Genomic DNA, 21,325 nt, shown 5'->3' with positions numbered 1-21,325 from the left:
GCTAAAACAAGTTAATCGTTATAGAAAGCACGGATTATTATGATGAAAATCAGGACGAAGGGGTTTATTATTGTAGATAAGATTGTCGTTTCGAACCGAAAATCAACTTGATTACGCTGCGGGTAGTTTCGAGCTTTCTTCAAGCATCCGGAAGTGTTTGTACAAAGTGATTTCCTTCTATCCTGTAAACAAAACCTGTTTAATCAATCCTGGAGAAGATTATAGAGGTAGAATTAATCAATAAACAAATGGAAAAATCTGTTGACTTCAAATTTAGTCCAACTTTTGAAAGAAAGCTTGAAAAAGCTCTCGCGACGTTTTTAAAATTAAACGATGATGACGATTACGCCCTTGGATTTTCCGATTCATTGGACTTGGTCGTGTTCGTAATTAGCCTACTTCAACGACTGAGTTTTTACGAAGGAAGGAACTTCTTTCTGTTGCCTGAAATCAGCTTGTAGACATGGCTGTGAACAGTTTGATGCATTCGTGCCACAACCTGCATCGTACCTTGCTGTCACAGAAAGCATAAGGCAGCGCGACATCGATACGGCAATGAACTGGCACAGAACTACGCCTAGGCATGAACGTCGACCGAGGTGTGTAGAGCTGCTTATTACACGTACATTCACATGGTTCATTCCACTATTGTAGGTTTAACACAAGGGTAAACACCAGTATACCCTTTTTACCGCAGAATTAACATCGTTGGGTGTACATAACGTGCACATGATAGCTTAAGCGGATACTATGAAAATGTACTACAAACATTCACGATCAATGAATGAGAATTTATTGCAGAGTTTTTGATTAGAAATATTCAATGAAGATATTCGTGTTATTAGGTACTATATTCTGTCGTAACTTTATCAGACTTCCATGCTAAGAATTGTGTATGAGTGAGAAACAAGCCTGAAAGAGGTGCTCTGATCGATTAGGCCAAGCAATAGAGGATTTTTTCGTGATGAAAATACTAGCGGAATTCCGACTATCCCATCACACGGGATGGCGGGTCAAAACTTGAAAGGGTCAATATTTCGAATGACCAATATATCGAAATTTTAAACGAAGAATAATGAAATAACTAAAAATGAATTATTCAAAATACTGATTTTCGATAGTTTCAATGATTAGTAGTCATTTTCATGCACTACGAATCTATTATTGCAATCAGTGTTGCGTATAGAATGGGGCTTTTAAGCTTTCTTTTCGCTTTTAAGGTACGTGGACGCGGAAATAAATCAGGACACTTCCTTAAGAACAGTATTTTTTGCGGTTCTTCAATTTAACTGGTGTAAAAGTAAATTCTTTGAGTACGAATTAACGTTTTTCTTTCTCAGATCTCCAAAATATTTAATCATTCGAAAAAAGAAATTGCATGGTAATATTTTCTTACATTTATGTTGCGAACCTGAATTTCGTCAGGTCGATTCGTTTTATCAGTCTGAATGGCGAAAATTTAAAATCGTTGAAATGACATTAATCGAAATTCCGAATGGTGCAGATTTTCCCGAATTTCCGGAGAAAACTATCTGCTTGCCTCTCAATTTTTTTTTCATACCTAAACAGAATCATTTTCGACTTTGTCGCTTTGGACACATTATTCGTTCCAAAATAAGAACAGCATAAGCTTCTTTAGCGTCGTAACGTCGTAAAATAAATTCGGACATAGAAACGAACAAAAATGCAATCGATAACAAGCAATTTGCAAAAGTATTTTCTAATATGCATGAGGCGGGTTTGAAATTTGGAATTTGAAACGTTCCGAAAGCCCCAAATTCCCAATTTTTTTATGGTGAAATTTAAAGTAAAAAAATGAAACAGTGACAAAACATCGTAATTTCGAATCGTCCGAGACCCGACGCTCAAAGTTTCGAAAGGACAAAATACCAAGAAGGCATAAGTCAGAGTTCCAAAATTGCGAAAATGAGGAAAATTGAAGATCTGAAACATCGAAATTTCGAATGATCGAAGATTTTCAGTTCCCATAGTTTCTATCTTGATGAAATTTCACCTCTTTGATATCTTTCTTTGTTTTGGATTTTCGATATTTTTGCGTTCGGAATCCTGGTCATTCTGATTTTCGGTTTCTCTAATTTTTTTACACCCACTCGTTAAGTAAACAAATCTCTGTGAATATATTTCAATTTTCAGAATTTCACACTATCGAAACTTTACAATTCGGAACTTTACTTTCCGGACTCTTACTCTATCCTAACTTGAATTGGAATCTTGGATTTTTGAACTTTGAGCCGTCGGGTTTTCGACCATTCGAAATTTAATTTCATTAAAGAACAAATCAATCCCTGGCTGCTACGACGTTGACTTCAGACGAAATTTTGTTACGATTATAATTAAGAAGTTTGTGCGCAGCAAAGTCAAACCACCTTGATTAATTATGTAATAATATGAACTCGAGGAGAGCCTAATTTGACTGAAATTCGTAATTACTGTCTAACTCGATTCCGTCTAATGTTTTTTTTCCACAACTTTTTTACCCAAAAAAATATTCTGTTTGTGATTTGTAACGGGGCTGAATTTGGTGATAAAACAAAAGCTAAAGTTATCATCATAATTTGGCTGCAGCACGGTGATTGCGTGAAACTTAATTAACTGAGGAAACTAGAATCAAAGTATGGACGAGTGAATTCTATAAACTGCATACGCATATGTGAATCGGGCTGCTACTTCTAAACATGCTTGTCTCACAAACTCGTGTCCCTCTTCAGAAAATCCCTCTGATAAGAGGATCGAGTAGCAGCCAGAGACAAAGAGACGAAAGACAAAGGGAAGAAGATAAGGGAATCCGAGTGCAAGAGAGGAGAAGACGAAGATAAAGCCGCCGTGGTGTGGAGGAACGAAGAGGGTGAACGGACAAAAGTACCTGCGGAAGAATGGGTGAAAGCTCTCCTGATCTAAGCCTCCGCCTTCGCCGGGGTAGCTCGGATTCCCGCGACTGTTTCTACATGGATTTTGCTCAGGTATGTGTAATAAAGGCAGTGCAGCAATTTCATCCTCTTCTACTCTCCATATTTTTCACATTTCGAGTTATGTGAAAATCACTTCCGAAAATGTGATATTGCTCGGGAAGAAATTTCAACATGCTCGGCAAGTTCTTTAATATAAAGATAATGTATTTCAGAGAATTTAAGGACAATTCATTAATTTATTCCAAGTATAAAATGCATCCATGAAATTGAACCTCTGCGCGTTTACATCCCTTCGAAACTCTTACGTGATAGACAAAACCGAGAGAAATCTTGAAGCAAAGGTGTTCTGTGTATCAATCGGCTGATGGCAGGCTTTAATTACTGCACGAATCTCTTGTGCAAGAATTTTCGACAATAAATTATCACAGCTGAATAAGTAGAGACAATACCAGTTCCAAAAGGCATTCACACCCACCGCTGTGAGATCTCTCCTTGATAATCCTTATTGTCTTCCTCAGGGGATTGACTCGGATATCGAGGAAGTCGCCCGCCCCGCAGATTCCTCGGATCGCCTTCCTGACAGCCAAATCGAAGAGAATGGTAACGATCTGCCACCAATCGAGGACATTACAACCATTCCTGAAGAAGTTTCGGAAGAAATATTGGCCGAGCAGAACGACGGAGATGATGGAACACCGCATGAAGGAGATCCTGAAAAGCCGAGAGAGTGAGTTTTTCCCCACTTTATTCATCATTCTAATTTTCATTTCACTTTACATTCAAATCAAGTGCTGAGGGTTGGTTCACGTGACACTTTCATTAGAATTGAAGTTAAAAAATTGCACAGCGAGCCTGAAACAGACTTTACCAAACTCGAATGTCGGAATATTTCTCCTCGATGTGTGTGGGGGGGGGGGGGGAGGGGGGGGGGGAGTGAAAAACTAGTGAAACAGGTTTCAAAATATTTTTCCGATGGTTCAAACAGTAAAATACAAAGTCAAAATTCAAAGATATGTAAGTTGGCGTGCCGAAAATCTTTAGAAATTGACACAAAAATTTCTCGAAAGATGGTTGTCACAGTTGATCAAAAAACAATACTATTTATTGATTTTATTAAGAGATAGTCGTACATTGAGTACTGAGCAAATTATTACGTCCGCAAGCTAAAAATAAAAATCACTTATGGCTGTAATCAAGAGTCGGAATTATGCGAATTACGTAAACTTCGTCTTTTAGCTGTAAACGAAATGCATTCTTGATGAGCAGCCCCATTCTTGATTACATCTGCGCGGGGTTCTCGGCTTACTAGAGATACCCAAGGCTCTTGCAGTGGTTTCGCGATTTTGATTACAACCCAGTCCGTAATTGTGAAGAGCCTGAGGCTTGAACTGATTTTCTGAAATCCATATTGGAATCCCGGATGATCTAACGAGACGTGAAAACTCGTCTTGATCAAATCTCGACTTTCGATTTCTTCCACACCGTTTCGCATGCGGACATCTGCCAATGCATCTATTTTTGCAAAGACCCTGCCTTTCCTTCGATTCTTTGGATACATTAACTCAAGTTCACGAGCAATAAATGAATACGTATTAGGGTACCAAAACAGAAATTGAATACATACAACGTCAGAAGGTTGCACTAAAATTGTGCAAGAAATTCGGAAGAGAATTCGCTGAAGGAATACTTCAGTGGAGTACAGGGATACAAATTCAGGAAAATCGGTAAAACTTTGATAGAAAGCACCAGAAAAATGGAAACAAAATTCAGAGTATTTCAGAGAGAGAAATGTATGAGAAATTTGTGAAGAACAAAATGGTAGAAAAACGGTAACTATGCCTGTAGATTTTTGTAGAAAATCAAGGACTTCGCTCAAACGTTTTCTGCATAACAATACAGAAATATTTGCACGTAAAAATCTATAGCGTGAATTTTCCATATGAGTAGAAGTTAAGTTCGTGCGATTAAGTTCCTTGAAGAATCCCTCCGACAGAATGGAATTGACACAGAGTACGAATCTCTGTTTCCTTCGATAAGATGCTTGTCAATTACTGCATCAACTTTTCGATTCATTTTTCGAACGCTAAAAAAGATTCAGTTATGCCATCCTCGAGTATTCCGTCTTGCAAGCTTCATATCGAGCCAGTAACGACCGGCAGTAACCCCCACTCTGCACCTTTCACCGCACCTGATTATTTCCGCCGGATATTGAATGCGAAACGGTAGTCAACCCTCCCAATATTACCGTTTCATTTTGTTGCCCTTTTTCCACAACCCCTGGTGAGATGCATGCATTCCGAACCCGATGAAGCTGGAGGCTGCAAAGCGCGTCAGAGATGCCGAACATCGTTTTACCTAAAATAAAATTGGAGTATTCTCTAGTGCTTGAGAAAAAATTTCCAAATTTTTCGGACAGCAGTGAAATTTGGTTCAGCAAAAAATTTAAAGAGGTATTTTGTTTTCTAAATATTTTTTTTATAGATTTTCTGTCGTAAAATCTTACCATTTTTAATTTTTTTTTAAAAGTAATTACTAAGAAGATATATCAGAAAACCTTTTGTCGCAGAAAACCACATTTTACGACTCAACAATTCAGGATGTCGTATATTTTTGAGTACTGTATTTTGATACTTATTTTGAAGAATTCAAAAATTAGTACTATTTTTCACTTTACAGTATTACTTTTCTGTGAAAATTTCTTCTCTGAAAGTAACGAACAAAATACAAAATACAGTATTTCGTCATATTCAAGTCTAAACTCTTTGTTCACGTTTTACGAAGCAGGTATACACTTATACTGATATCAAATTTTTTCATACAACTCTCAAGGGAAATATCGTGCGACCAGCGATGGTCAAACCTTCCTAACTTCGAAGTTCCTAATATAAGTTTGTTTTGATAAAATTTTGGCGACTTCGAGAGTTGACGAAACAAACATGGAGAGTCGTTTCCCATTTTTTCATCAATCGTTATTATTTACCAATGGGAAAATATATGTCTCGACATTAATCGTTGCAGGTAAAGAGTTCAAACACTATGTTGGGTAAGGTATTCTACTAATTGCCAAGAGTATTTTATTTTTAACCGAGATGATATCTGTTAATGGACAGGGACTTGCTGATAAGGCTGTTCTATTCACCAATCGACACCTTTGCTTCTTCATTTATTATTGATTTTGACCAAAGGCAGATTAATTGGAATTAGGTGACAGTTGAGCTGGGTAACATTTTTAGATCGGTAATCAAAAATTAAAATACACATTAGAATCCGATCAGTCTTACACTGATATTGCGTGTAAAGAGAACACATTTTATTCGACTCTTTTTCTTTTACGAATTTCGTTTTTTATAAAAGCGAGCAAGAAGCGTCAAAGAAAATTCAATTCGTGTGAAAATCATTTCTTACGTGAAGACATACTTAATGAAGAGTTGAATTTCTTTTGTAAAAATTTGAGCAAAATTATAGAAACATTCGTATTAATGAGCCATTTATAAAAATCATAGACTTATTTTATTCGTCGAATGACACGAGACACTGTATAGAAAAATCAAAGGAATAAAAATATAGTACGCTAAAAAGTTGCAATAAAAATGACTGTCTATTTTTTGCCCGATATCTGACAACATTCCGATTTTTCTCAAAAAATTAGCTTTCTTTATACAAGCGACGGAAATTGAAGTAAAATCACTATTACTGCACCTTTACAGAGCGCCATGCATTCGGTTAAATTTAATGGTTAACGAGTATCGTATCGTACTTTCTGCAAGATGCACTCAAGTCTCTGCGAATAGATACTACAAGTATTACCGCAGGTTAAAAAGATTGTTGAAACTTGAACGCACTACCTAGCTGGAAGTAAATTGATCACGAAGTCAATCCGTGCATACACGGCGGTTCGGGACGATTTAAACTATAACACCGGGGAACGATATAGGACGGAAAGAATTTACACCCGCGTACGTCACGAATCGCTCTTGCCATCAGTCTACTATGTGACAACGGAGAGTGGAAGTTGGCCAGAAAGGCCGTGGTTGTGTTATCCATTGGTGGAAGATAATCCAACTGACGGCAATGCTCATCAAGGAAACCTCGTTGAGGTAGGCCAAAACCGACCGACACTTTTCTGCCGCAATTTAATCTTGACAAGTAGTTATAAAATCCGTAAATCAGTCAAAGGACTAATCAGATCTGAGTCTCGTTTCACGAGGCAAAAATATCGTGGAAAAACCTGTCTTGTTCTCTCATACTTCTCCACCCATCATCGCCCTTCACCGCACGTTTGAAAATTCAAACTTAGTGAAAAAATCGTGCAACGTTATGCGAATATAAGAACGTATCTATTTGCTATACTATTTCTATTTATGACCATTTTTTTCTTTCTTTGCTGGTGTAACGCTTAAACGTTAGGTTTTTCCGGGCAATAGATTCTTCCAGGGAAAAGAAACTCCTGATTATTTGTATTAAAGTGAAGCCAGTCCAACTGTCAAATCGAACTACACAATTATTCCTAAAAACTCCATAAATAAGAATTTTTATGTCATTTAACTGGGAAAGAATCACATGCTATAAGTCATCTCTTAGGATTAAGCTAAGAATCTAATATTTCGATAGAATTTTTAGTTCAGCAGAAACTGTAAACGTTTAGACCTTGATCCAGCAGTAAAAAAAAACATTTCTCTTATCCGAAACAGTCTAAATACGTAAATTCGTAGTCATCATACACAGTCAATACTTATGTTTGAAAATATCCATCAAGGAAAGCATCTTGGTAATTTTTCGAAAGTTATTCGCCAAATATTTTGACCGATCAACTGACATTAATCACCTGCTAAATGCAGTTCCGCTGGATTGACAAAAGAATCTGTTACAGATGTGAAAAAAAATCGGTTATTCAATTCAATACGTTTTTCTAAAAAAAATATATAATTAAAAATAAAATGCGTGTAAGGCAAGGATTGGTGATTGGCACGTGATCAAAATGGTTTTTAAAAGTGCTCGCAAAGCGTCTCTTAACGTCTAGACTCCAATCTAAATAAAATAGTGCGTCTCCTTGCAATTTGCGCTTCATTCATTCAGCTTTGCTGACAGGGACTTGTGGATGTACGATGACGATGAGTGAGACGGCGTTTTCGCCCTTCCATGCCCCGAGACTCGACGGCGGAACGTGTCATACATATATGTACTGTGTATACTCTGATTGCAAGAGACCCCCGATACAAGCCTCGAAACTTAACACGACAATTGGCAAGCTGATTGCCTCCAGGCATTTTTGGCTTACTCTCATCAACTCGGCCATTATGCATTATCGAGAATAATTTGTGAAAATCGAGCTTAGAATAGTGCCCGCTACTTTTCGAATGAACCCAGGCAAGCAGGATGAACGTGGTTTTCTCAAAGCCTTCAACAGTCTCGATTTGAGTGAGAAATATTTTACGGATTCTGAATTGTACGGTTTGATTCTACGTGAGGCCCATTTTTTAACTAATAAAAATATTTCTGGAAAGCTAAAATTACAAAAAAATCATTGATCCTAAGGGGTTTTCGTGAGGATGATATTTCGCTACAATGAAACAAAACTCCGATGCCTCGCAAAGTTATGAAAAACCAGAAATTTTTTTTCTCATTTTCGGAGTGATTATTCTGACTTTAAAAGCTCAAAGTCAGGTAGCCAAAAGCCCATTTAGTTGTACAAAAAATTGTCAAATTTTATTTACGCCTCCCCATAAATGCTGCTGCGTATTCTCGTTGAAAACCTGGTTAAATATTAGCGACTCTCTCCGAACGAAAAGGAAAAGAATGAAAAGTAAGTAGAAAAAGAGGCAACACGACTGAACCACTTCTATGAATATTATAAATCACATCATTCCCTGGAAGCTTTTGTTAAACAACGTGAAAACCTGGTGGAGAAAAAATGTTTGCCTTCGAGCCGGTGGTGGAGGGCGTGGAGCATTGCAAGGGCGAGATTGAAGGGAAAGAGGAGACGGTGACGCCCTTTAAAGGACACGAGGACCTGCAGGGAGGAGACGTTCCTGCGCGCAAGGGTGAACAATGCTTCTCTCCAAGTGCCACTCGGCCCTCAACGCGTGTCTCCTGGCTCTGGACTTGGAACAATATCGTAGACGATGTGGGTGCAGACATCCATAGGCTCTACCTTCAGCCGGGATGAAGTGCAACGTGTGGCGGGTTATTCTGGCAAACGCTACACGTGATTATTTTGGAAAGCTCGACTTGCGTCGAGGTTCTCGACTAGGTAGCCGGAGATCAAGCCCACTTCGTAACTGGCGTTCCCCTCCATGCAGCTGATTGTGCAGACCGGATCCCCTCGCATCTGACAAGCCGAGATTATAAAAATAACACCCACATCTAGAGAACTCTGCATAAATTGTACACGTGGCATGGCATTGGGAGAGATGCTGCAGTTGTTCAGATTCTAACGAATCTTAGAGAGATTTGATTAAGGATCAATCGGTTCGACAGTATTTGGATTTAGGAATGTTGGACAATTTGGGCGATAAGTACACATGAGTTTTACAACTTATAATAGGATAGAATCGAAGAGCTTAAGCTAATCCAAACGTAACAAAATAGTCAAGTTGGAACCAAAGTAGCAATAAACACAAGAAGAGTGATACAGAACTTCAAAGAATAATAAGCTTAAGTACAGCGATTCGTAGAAAGTAAGGTGAAAGCATAGATAGACGGTCAAGTAAAATAACTAAAAATACAGAATAAAATAAAAGTCTCACTACGTACTAAAGAATACAAATTAATACGATAAATAATTAGAAATACATTTAGAAACATCAGTCTTCATCAGAAGTCAGGAAAAGAATGAAGAACCTTTTGGACCAGCTTCAATAACGGTATTTGCGATAATGGCGGTGAACCCGATTGAAACATTGTCTCAATTCGCGATCGAAATGAATTTGAGAAAATTATAATAATTTAAACTACGGTACTAACGACTTAGGAAAAGGCTTTGTAATTCGATCGCTCTAAATTAATAAACTCCGGTGTTTTTGATTCGATTCTAGTGTTTCTGGATGTATTTTCGCCTAAAAAAATTACAACTAGTTTTCGTTGAATTAGTTCTTCATATTAGTTATTTTCACAGTGGATGCAAATAGATTTGTGTAAGCACAATATAATTATACGATAATGTAAAATTTCTTCGATTTTTTTTTAAACAGTTTCTGAATACTGGTCCATGAACAAAATGATTCCAAGATATGAGAATCGGATCAAAAACACGAAGATTTCTTTTCATCATTTTGGTTTAATTCTAAAACCTTGTCCGAAATTGTTGATACCTTTTTTTTCAGTCTTCTACGCATTGATTTTGATTTTGATTTTATCATTGTTTTTCGATTTTATTCAAGTTACATTTTTTCCAGCTACCGTCTTTAAGTTACTATGCAAATTTCTTTCATGGAACGAGAATGAATTTTCTTTTATAGATTACATTACCAATAATTACATTAAAATATTTCGAGTATAATTCTATAACCACAAATTATTTTGATAAGAATAGGTCAAACTACGATGAAAGATGCCGTTTCATTTTTGGAACAGTACACATTTCCACTTGACTTTGAATACCTCTGCAATTTCGCCATTTTGTCATTGTTACGAACGTTTGGCATTGATCTCCCCTCATCCACCCTAATTAATTAGAGATATCAGCTCAATAGCAGCGTTATTTTGAATGGGAAAGCTTCAGGTTCACTCTTCCAATGTTGATTGGGAGCATGATTGGTGATTAGTTGGTGATTTCGTGGAGTAAACTGTATTATGTAGGACAATAAATAAATTAATCGCTCTCTAGACAATCGATAACAACGACATCAAAAAAGTCTACCAAAGAACTGAGCACATAAAACATACAACTCTCAAAACGAAAAGTGTTTGGAAGTAAAGCAGCACTTATACGTCTTTCCGTGTATTATTACTGCGATAGAATAATGTTCAGAATAGTTTTCAAAATCAGAATTCTTGCACTAGTTGATTTTTTACCATCATCGTTACCTTAAAGTATCTCAAACCCCTGTGAGAATTTAAAAAAGGGACAAAAACAAGTAAACAATCGTTATACAGAAAAACACAATGATAACAGTTTGCTCAGAAATTTCAAATCTAGATCTCTTGGCCGGAAATTCATGAAACTGATCAAGATCCTCGAATTGCTTATTCAAAAAAAATATCATCATATCTGAACTGTTATTCATGAGATCAAAAATTAATCACATGTCGGTATTAAAATTTCTAAGCTTTTTTTTTACCGGAGTGCCCATTATTTCAACGTATTATTTTAGTGGGGGGGGGGCTTTACTGATAGTGAGTTTATTGATTTGTCTATACCTGCGTTCAATTTTCTCGAACTTGATTAACATGCATCGTCGAAGATATCGTAGATAATGATCAGGTATAAATATTGAGTAGATCATAGATGTCTAGGCTTAACACTTGACGTCCACAAATCAATCAGCACTGTAGTAGGTCTCTTCCTGTAGCAGTTTGTCAGGGCGGTTTCAGTGTGTAACGTGTCGGCACGTATGTACAGTCTGCAGATGATTTTAAATTGAACCTGGTACTAGCCTATTAAAGCCGGATCGGATAGTTGGAAGTTGTAATGATTGCTGAAGTACTTGTTTCCATCATCCACCCATTATCCTTTCATCCACAATTGCAACGAACGATTCAACCCGGAGTTATGAAAATGTACTTTGATTTTTAGCAGGATTAAAAAGTTTCGTACAATGGTACAGCACTGCAGTGCTGTGACAGGCACACGTGATTGGAATTGAGATTACCGTCATAACATTTCATAAAATTAGTTGAGAGATTGAAAAAAAAAAAAATTACCCAACCAATGTACATATTTATTTCATTCTTCTAGTATCATTTTTTTGACGTCAATGTCCACTGAGAATAAGGATCAATTGAGACGGGCAATTTTTTTTTCTTCTAATGAAAAATAATATCTTTATCACGGGTCGCGAAATAATGATCGGAAAATTTTCAATTGTGAGTGAAATATGGACTTGAATCCTTTTTTGTTCGAGGAAAAAATAAGACCTACCATATACAGCATTCTCGCCTTTCCTTGGTGCCTGTTAAATGCCTCGATAGCACGTGTTCATTGCCAATGAAACGAGTACCGTTGTGTTTGATTAATAGTGCCAATTGGGCATTGTAGACTAACGTGAACACCGTGCTTGTTTGAGTGAAATAGGAAGTACAATGGACAAGTGTTAATTTGGAAAGTATCCATTTCGGACCTCCTCGTTGACTTTGACGACCTGAGTTACTGGCCAACGTTGAACATTTTTTATTACGCTGTCACCAAAATGAAAGCTGACCCGATCACTAGATTATCGTCGTAACCCAGGTCAATGCCTTATTGCAATTTAGTGTATATTATATTACGACATATGACGATTGAATTTGATAAAATCCAAGTGAGATGAAAGCAAGTTTTAATCAGTAAATTAATTTTACGTGTAAAATTAATTAATAGTCGGCTACGCAACAGCTTTCGGCGCTTTCTTCATTCGCCGACACATTCTGAAAATTAGAGAAAATTACCGCTCGCACGAGCTGACGCGTGATGTGCGAAACAATATAGAATAAAGGTGGAAAAAATAATTAAGCAAATGGATGTTTAACGAAATTGAAGTCACTCTGCGCTGACTGCTTCCATACAGTGGCTTCATAAATGTCTCCCTCTGATGAGGATAGTGCGAAAGGGAAGAAACTAAAAGCTGAGTCGCGATACTGTTTATCCAAACAAAGGTGAGCCTTGTCAGATGCGTGTATCGTCACGTCAGGAACACGCGAGCTTTTTCCTTAACTCTGACGACCAGTTTTCGCAATATTGCGAACTAGCTAAGCGCTATTTTTCAAGTGATTTGATCCTCACGATGATGGCTTCAAATTAAACTTCGAAAGTTCTCTGCGATGCGGTTGAAAAGCGTTTTACTCATTCGTCTGTATTTGTAACGTGATTATAATGCAATATGGTTGTAGAACAATCCCCTGAAATTAGGAAGAACTATAGCAAAGCGCGACAAATGCTCTACGGAGGTATCCGGAGAGCTTAGTTTACGACCAAGTGTCCACCGAGTAAGAACTACCTCGGAAAACAGTTCACGTGTTAACAGAGACGATCCCTTATACCAATACTTCAGTTTAAGTGCACTTTGGTGAAACTGTGGAAATGAAACGGCGTGGAAAAATCGAGTAAGCAACAAAATTGATTTCTGTTATCCTGTTGTAATAATTATGGGGAGAATTTTTTGCACGAATATCAGCAAGGGGATTTTTTGGATAAAAATCAATAACATGTTATGAAATTAATTTTGATTCCAAACTATTCAAAAACGTACGTGTAAAAATAAACTAAGAAGAAAACAAAAGAAGATCGCTCAGGTTCAATTTTTCCAAAAACTTACAGGCACGTGTTTACTATATTTTTCGCTCTTCAAATTGCAATTGATCCGCTGAAAACGTATGAAAGTCATTGAAATATACAAAAAATAATAAAACCAAATGTGTTTTTCATTATTCAACACAAAGATTACGTTACATTCGATAACATTTCATATTCTGAACTACAAACCTGTGAAATTTGAGAAATTTGGCAAGTAAAACTGCATTTAGTTTCCCCAGGTTTAACCTACTGGAACCTTTTTTTCATCGATATAAAAATATGTATTTCTTATATGTTTATGAAGACTAACTAGCATATTAAATAATAAACAAAATCAACAGAGAGGCTGGGGTGGGGGGCACCAGGAGTCCTTTCTGTGTAAGATATAAAAAAAAACAATTAAAGGCAATATAACTTTAGCAAGTCCGGAAAATTAGTCCAGTTCCCAATTGAATTTGTTCGAAGATCGATAATGTGAAATTCTCTGTCCACCCAGCTGGCCCGGACTCCCTGCGGCTCTGCCATCGCCCGCGTCTCCGTCAGCGGTGATCGTCTCCCCGGAGACCTTGTCTCGTCACAGCAGTAGCTCACCTTCCCGAACCCACCGGCCACAACAATTCGCCCTGGCCATCCCCTGTCCCAGAGAACCGATTGCTGCAGTTTGTTACCCGGGCCCGGCTTACCTGGAAGTCAGCGATGACAAAAATTGGAAGCACCTTGGCGCGTGAGTAAAACATATTAGGCGTACATGATTATATTGAGTGGCTGTAGGTGTTCCTGGGCACTCCTCTAGATATACGTAGTGTACAAAAAAATGTCCAATAATTTTAACAGAAAAGTAAACGAGATGGGATAACATATCTCTAATACGTTCCATAATAATGGAAGATACACTAAAAAATTATTTCAATCTACCCCAACGAACATTACAAAGAAGCTTAATTTCAAGTTACATTTCAAGTTCGAATCATCGCACGATCAATAATGATGAGATTCCACGATCAGAGCCTGAATCCCTGTGAATGTATCCGTTTTATGATCTTGTTTTTGATGTCACAGCGATGCTTTGGCGACCACCTTAAGTGCGCTCTACGGGAAGCTGCTTGTGGTTATGGGTATTGCGTTTCCTATGGCAGAGGTGATTTCCACCTACATTCCGCCATCTTTTTACGAAGCCTTCTACCTTTACCTATATTTCGGCAGTATGGTCTTCTTGCTGTACATGTACGCCATGTTGTTAAGGGACAATAAACCAAAACCAAGTGCGTACGGAATTCTCTGAAAATAATTATAACTTTCCAAATTTATCCTGAAGAACATTCTTTTCAATTTCTATAATTCTTTATCAATGCAGAAAAACAGCCGAAGGACGACTGCGATTTGGATAGCTCACGATCTTCAAGTGGTGCTGGAGGGGGCTGCGATATACAAGACTCAGGATGTCCTCACGTGGCGGTTGTTAAACCAAGCCAACACTACGGTAGCTTTTACTTGAGGATGGGTGCCGTGGCTTTTGGTATAGGGTCCATGATTTATTCTGGATTAGAGTTTGGCCAGTACTTTGAACTTGAGAGAGACACTAAATGCCACAACATTATGCTGGCCTTGACTCCTGCCACTAGAATGGCGTTCATCTTTATCCAGATGTACTTCATCTTTCTCAACAACGAGGTAAGTGAACACCGAACGCATGCGGTATCCAATGTGGAGAACATTTGATTTACGATGTACATTCGTCATCTTTGATCATGTGGATGACCTCAACTTATCTTCTCAATCATATCATCAATCTTTTTCAAGTTTTTCTTCTTTACGGCACAGAAGCTCAATTATACGTTTCCCATGGATTTTTCGACGCTGAATGCGAATCTGATGTCAAGAATTTAATAAAACAATATGATGGGATGAAAACGGGGTGAATTATCAACATTGTCTTAAACAGTGTTCTTGAATGAGATTCATATGAAGGCCGAGAATAGGTGCAACCCCCAATACTACCTATATGCACCCCTAAGAATAGCGAAAACTACCTTGTGAATTGAATTTTGTAAATCTAATGACCATTCTGAGATCTCTATTTGTCGACAAATGAATTCCAAGCGTTTTTAGTATACGTTTATCATCAATTAAATATAATAATATAAAATATAAAAAAATGACAAAAGTAGGGAAAGAAAACAGGGTGCCATTGTACTGGCTTTTGTAACTGAAAGGGTTGATTCGAAACACTGAGTTTCAACCCCACAACTATTAGGGCTTTGTGGTTAGCCAGAGTGGCATAATCATGTTCGCAAAACATAAACGACCGGCGTTCCCGTTTCGGATAAGAATTTAAAGACCATACCGACGTGCCTGTATCGATTTGCCAAACCATAGAGTCGTGCTCCAAATAACATGGTTTCGAGTAACTTTTTCTACCCCAGCACGTAATAGTTCCTGGCGATGAAAATTGGGGTCTACAGAGAGGATTATTAACGACTGTGAAGGGATGAAAGTGGCGGACACTTTATCACGAAGGGTAAAAGTAGAGGGAACTCCGGAAGCGGATGTTGCTCGGTGTGCTGCTGGAAGAGATAATTTGTCGGGGGGTCCGCGCGTCGCAGGGATGAGGAAAACGGCAGGAATTAATGAGACAGAATGAATCGGTTGACGAATTTTACACAGATTCGTGCATGCGCCAGATATTCTGCTTCGCATAACTCCAAGAGAATTTTATGGTGGTTCGATTGTAATCGGATAATCCTCGTGTGGTTTTGCAATCGCGAATATTGACAACTTTTATTATCACTTCAGGGGCTGAAATGAATTCGTTGTACTCGCGAGTGATTGAGAACCTTTTTCCCGTATGCTTGTTACCAATAAATTATAACACGACGACCTGAATGTCTGGGGTTTCTAGCAAATGAAGGTCTACCGACACCGCATCGTCGCCCGATTCGGCCTCATGCATATGATTGGCACGAATCTCTCGGTCTGGCTTAACGTACTGGTTCAAGAAACAAAACATGAGATCCTTACATTTTACGACCCGGAAAACAATTCGCTTCGAATATCGCACCGACTTGGTAAGTGACTCAAACTTATCTAATCATTGTTGCCAATAGTCACTTACGAGCCACTTAAATTTGGGCCTTATTTCTAGGTAGCAAAGGCGGTCTTCATCACTCCGGCTATAATCATGGACATGGCCATGGTAGACATCACCAAGACCTTCATGCCAACGAACACACGAGAATTCCACGAGGACTGAAAGGTCCTCATCACATGTTCGAGTGCAGGCGTACCAATATTATGGGATCCCTGGTGCAGGACGCTAGTCCCTTTTTATTCCCCTGCACCATAGAGTACAGCCTTATTTGCGCGGCTATTTTATACGTCATGTGGAAAAATATATCAAAAGCTGGTATTACGCAACCCACGACCCCTCCTGGATCTCGACACCACACGCAGCACGCTTATAGGTACATCCTTTGTCGAATTAATTATGTAGGGATTATACTTTTTATTTATAATTTTATAATTTTTATTTTCTTTAGTTCAACACATTTCTTAACCCCCGAAATGTCTTCTTGCAGAAGGTCACCCCATCACTACAGCGTGGATTGCGCGGGAGCACACAAAGGACTCTTCGTTGGTATCCTGATACTCGTCCTGACGATCATCTCGCTGATCCTATTCTTCGTTCTGATATCACGGCCCGAACTTGTGAGTCTTGCTGTGACCGAAGTGAACGTCTGCGAATTGACCCTCTACGGGATGTCGACGATGGCCACTTTGGTTGGGATGTTTCAAATGCGGAAGCTGCGTTACGACGGAGGTCGAAACCTCGAATTGGACAACATCCTGCTCGTTGCCGCCCAAACGGGGATGTTTATTTACTCGACATTCACTATAATCGGGGGTCATTTCACCATCGAAAAGCACACGGTCTTGGTGCTGATCACAGCGCTGGCGAGCGTCGTCCAGACTACGTGCCAGACGATCTTCATCCTTGACGCCTCGAGACGATCGGTCGCAACTCCCGGCCAAATACGGCGGAAACCAGGTCGAGAAATCGTCACTTTTCTCCTGGTAACAAACCTCGCGATGTGGGCGATAAACACCCTCGAAAAATCTCGTGCCGAGTCTCACCCTGTTCAGCTCAATTTCTACGGATTGTGGGCCTGGACCATCATCACTCACGTCTCTATGCCGCTGGCTATTTTTTATCGATTCCACAGCACCGTCTGCCTCTGCGAGGTGTGGAAAAGGGCTTACAAAGTGAAGCCGACTTACATGTGACCTAGGGACACTCAGGGTGCTGCCAGCGGTAAATCAGTCAGCGCGGTCGCGAAGCGCCCTAAAAATCTCCCCATTAATCTTGACGCCATCGCTGAAAACGATGCGGCGTATTTTATCTAAGAGTCAAATTCCGGAGTTTCCTGTAGTTGAGAAACCCTTTAACGCGTCTAAAGCTCCCTTCGAAAATTGCACTACTTGTTTCTTTGATTTTTGCTATTGTCTACCGTATATGATTCGTTTCGACGACCCACGTGATTCATCAGTTGATAAACGAAATGTGTCAACAGTCTGCACTACGAAATGTTTCCTGACTTTGACTGCGTTTGCAGCGACCACAAATATTAGTCCTGAATAATGTTGCACAAAGCTTTTTAATCCAAACACACAGAATGTACCCGTTCAATTAAACCATCCAAAAATTCTCTCATCAACTTCCGTCTTCCATTGTGGTACAAACTAAAAAACCTTAACAATCTTTAAAGTAATAATTGGAAAATATTGCACAAATATGCCAGCTTATGAGAGCCAGAAACTATAATCGCTTAATGCAAATATCGTGCTAAATAATGGCATAACTGATCCAATTATCCTGTTCGCGTTATGTTTATCATTATCATATGAAAAGGGCACCTGGTGCCATTGGACAATAAAGGTATTCATCTTAAAATCGACAAAAATTATTCGAATTCAGTCTCAATCATATTTCTGCAACTCTTGAGAGATAATATACTTGTCCTCGAGACTTCTACAATATTCTGATAGTCTGCAGAGGTAGATACTCTAGTATTCGAAGCACGCCCCAGGCAGATCGTGGAATTTGTTCACATCAACTTTCTAAGGCCGTATGTCAAATTTGAAACAGAAGAAGAAATTTAAATTTACGAATAAACAAACCATAGTACAATAGTCCATGATTATTCATATCATATACAATATACAATATAGTAACTATCTTGTATTCAAAATTCGTATCACTGTTCGCGAAGGGGATCAACTTAAGATATAAATAAAATGAAATGAATTTAAATTTTATGAATGAATAATACTCAAATTTTATGCTCAACTAAAACATATGTTAGAGACACACAACGCTATCATACATATATATATATATATATGTTGTTAGCTACACATACAAGTGTCTCCTTAGGCATTCTTGCATAAAAAATAATAGTATTATATACTAATAAACAATAGTTTAAGAATATAAATAAGGAAAATAGAAATAATATATCTATAACAGCTTAGCGATGGTGGTAATGAATCATGTATAATAGGAGTTATCCGTTTAATCTCAGCCACACTTTAAAGAGTCACAGTATCGCCAAACCACTTCAAGAACATATGAAAAGTACTTCCAATCAGCAAACACTAGTTCAGTTTAGCTATTTATTTCAACAAAAATTTTTTAGTCCCAAGTATATTTTGGATAAAAATTTTGGAAAAAGAAAACGAAAGTGCTCGGAATTGATGGTACTTTCATTGAGAAAAAATGTAGATTAAAAAAAGGAACGACTATTTCTACTTATTATTATTATAAAAAATATAATTCTTGTTGTTATTATCATCATTATCATTATCATTATTCCTGCTAACATAATAACGCTTTGATCCGGGTATTTTCGTTTCTCGAAGAAGTTTTTCTTCGCGAAATATTTTGAGTCGAAAATTTTTTTAGAGACCTTAACTTCGAAAATTTGAACTGTATAGAATTCCGGATAGAGGCTTCTGTTTATCGAAACTGCAGAGTATTTTGTAATGGTTTTACAACCAATTGACTCCAAAACGCGGCTGATTTCGAATGGATTACACCAGTAAAGAACGTATGATAAAATTGATGCCGGTCAAGAGGTCCGTGGCAACGTTCATACACATATAAAATGTAAAATATGTGATTGAGTATAAGTTTAAGATTTTTGTAAATACGGAGAGAACAAAAGAAAGGAATAAGAAACTCTGAATGTTTAGAATAGTCGTGTCGACCATGTTTCTATATCTACGATATGTTACGATACGTTAATATTGTGTTGTTCTATTATAATATTTATTATTATTCTATTATTATTACACGATCCATACCCTATAGCTGTTCTCTATCTATATGCAATGACATCGCGCTGTATTTGGAAAGCCTCGCATACCGACCGTGTCGATGATTGGAATCAAATTGACCATGTACACTAATGGTAGACGTTTCTTTTTTAACTTGTCTTTATTCTATACTTAGAGCGTCTGTCGTAGCCTTCAGATAAGCTTAAAAGTATTTGAAAACACAGTCTGCTGTGCTGTATAAAAGTTAATCCAGACAGCATTGTAATATATAGAGCAAGAATCGCAGATAGACGTGCAAGGTGTTCGACGTAGGTGGTCCTAGGTCATACCATTCTTTTTTTTTAATATCCGTGTAGATATTTCACTGAAGAGCCAATTTCGCAATTCCTAGTTATCAGATAAAACATCGTTAACTGAACATTGCAACTCATGTCTAAAGTTTACGTCCGTAGAATCAAGTCCATGGTTATATCACTTATAGCGTCCGTCCCAGAAAAAAAACACTAAACATCTCTGAGTTTTTCCACTTTAAAAAACGAATACCTGATCATAAATACTTTGATTTTACAAATGATTCGAGGGAGTGCAACGTCAAGCGAAAAAAAATCGTCGCAGGAGACGAATATTTCTCGGTAACATATTCCAGCCGTTTCGAGAGGAATATTAAATTTTGGGAGCTTAAAGTTTTGAACTAATTATGTTAAATTACTCTTATCTTTTTATCAATTATACACAGCAAAAATAATCAAAAATCATCGAATGAATGATACAATCCACATTAGAGTTTGTACCGAAAGATACTCGGATCAATTTGATTGGGATAAAAAACAGTCTAATTAATAACGAACATTAAGTTTTTAAGGAATTCCTTTGGTTTTCGCAAAATCAGTTTCAGAAACACTAGCAATACCAGGACTATATTCGTGGAACAATCTGTACCTAGAAATAAATGCGATTAAGTGTCTCGATGGTTAATTAATACTGTCTGACGACTTGGTAAACTCAAAAATTTTGAAAACTTGTGTTTTAACTGAAATCTAAAACAAAGATTCGTTTCCACGCTTTTTAAAAGTTCTAAAAAAATGCCAAAAATGACTCAGAAGCTTTTTGACGTGCAAGTCGAACAAAATCCTGGCCATCGGAAGAATGGCCAATCGGAAAATGGTTCACCAATTTCGAACACCTCAAAGAGAATAAGTACATACAAAATCAGTCATTTTTAAATGCAATCAATTATTTACTAGAAGTATTTTTGAAAACTTCTGATCTAGTATTTGCACTCTTTCAATAATCTGAAGACTTGAAGATGTCGAGTCACAGTTTGCCTGATTAATTGTCTAATAGATTCGTATACAAGTAGAAACAGATTTATGCTTCAACTTTCAACTGTTTTAAGTGTAAACACAGCGGATTATTCAAAGCAAATTTAATTATTTTGAAAGTGCTTGAAAGTCAAAGGAATTCTATATTCAACTTCAATAAAGGTTCTTATTTTTTTGAGACAGACACAGTGTGAGAATCTTGTAAAAAATTCAGGGATCAAGAGAAACTTTCTGATAAGAAAAATGGTTCGTGCAATCCAATTCGATTACAAAGACGATTCGAGGGAATCAAATTTTTCCTGGTTCGGAGT

General features: G+C 37.7%; 1 protein-coding gene across 2 annotated transcripts; it reads left to right on the top strand.

Annotated features, from left to right (window-relative positions):
• Positions 1-217: 217 nt before the first annotated feature.
• On the top strand, positions 218-18,966 carry LOC124409246 (proton channel OtopLc-like). Of its 2 annotated transcripts, XM_046886750.1 has the most exons (9): positions 218-599; positions 2,730-2,981; positions 3,449-3,657; positions 13,856-14,083; positions 14,419-14,621; positions 14,714-15,030; positions 16,259-16,424; positions 16,502-16,820; positions 16,935-18,966. In XM_046886750.1, the coding sequence occupies exons 2-9, from the start codon at positions 2,895-2,897 to the stop codon at positions 17,638-17,640; spliced, it is 2,235 nt and encodes a 744-aa protein (XP_046742706.1). In that variant the 5' UTR covers positions 218-599; positions 2,730-2,894; the 3' UTR covers positions 17,641-18,966. The 2 variants fall into 2 exon arrangements, with proteins under 2 accessions (XP_046742706.1, XP_046742707.1); XM_046886751.1 differs by lacking the exons at positions 218-599; positions 2,730-2,981; positions 3,449-3,657 and adding an exon at positions 6,900-7,027.
• Positions 18,967-21,325: the final 2,359 nt, after the last annotated feature.

This window comes from Diprion similis, chromosome 8 (assembly GCF_021155765.1).
Source record: "Diprion similis isolate iyDipSimi1 chromosome 8, iyDipSimi1.1, whole genome shotgun sequence".
NCBI classification, from domain to species: Eukaryota; Metazoa; Arthropoda; class Insecta; order Hymenoptera; family Diprionidae; genus Diprion; species Diprion similis.
The sequence above is the reverse complement of the archived record's forward strand: the minus strand, read 5'-3'. Positions and strand labels throughout refer to the sequence as shown.

Excerpts from the sequence above, each read along its gene's own strand:
- LOC124409246 (XM_046886750.1), top strand. The coding sequence starts at position 2,895 with ATGGGTGAAAGCTCTCCTGATCTAAGCCTCCGCCTTCGCCGGGGTAGC. Across the intron at positions 14,622-14,713 it reads GGACAATAAACCAAAACCAA|AAAAACAGCCGAAGGACGAC; the intron begins GTGCGTACGGAA and ends TTATCAATGCAG. Across the intron at positions 16,821-16,934 it reads CACACGCAGCACGCTTATAG|AAGGTCACCCCATCACTACA; the intron begins GTACATCCTTTG and ends GTCTTCTTGCAG.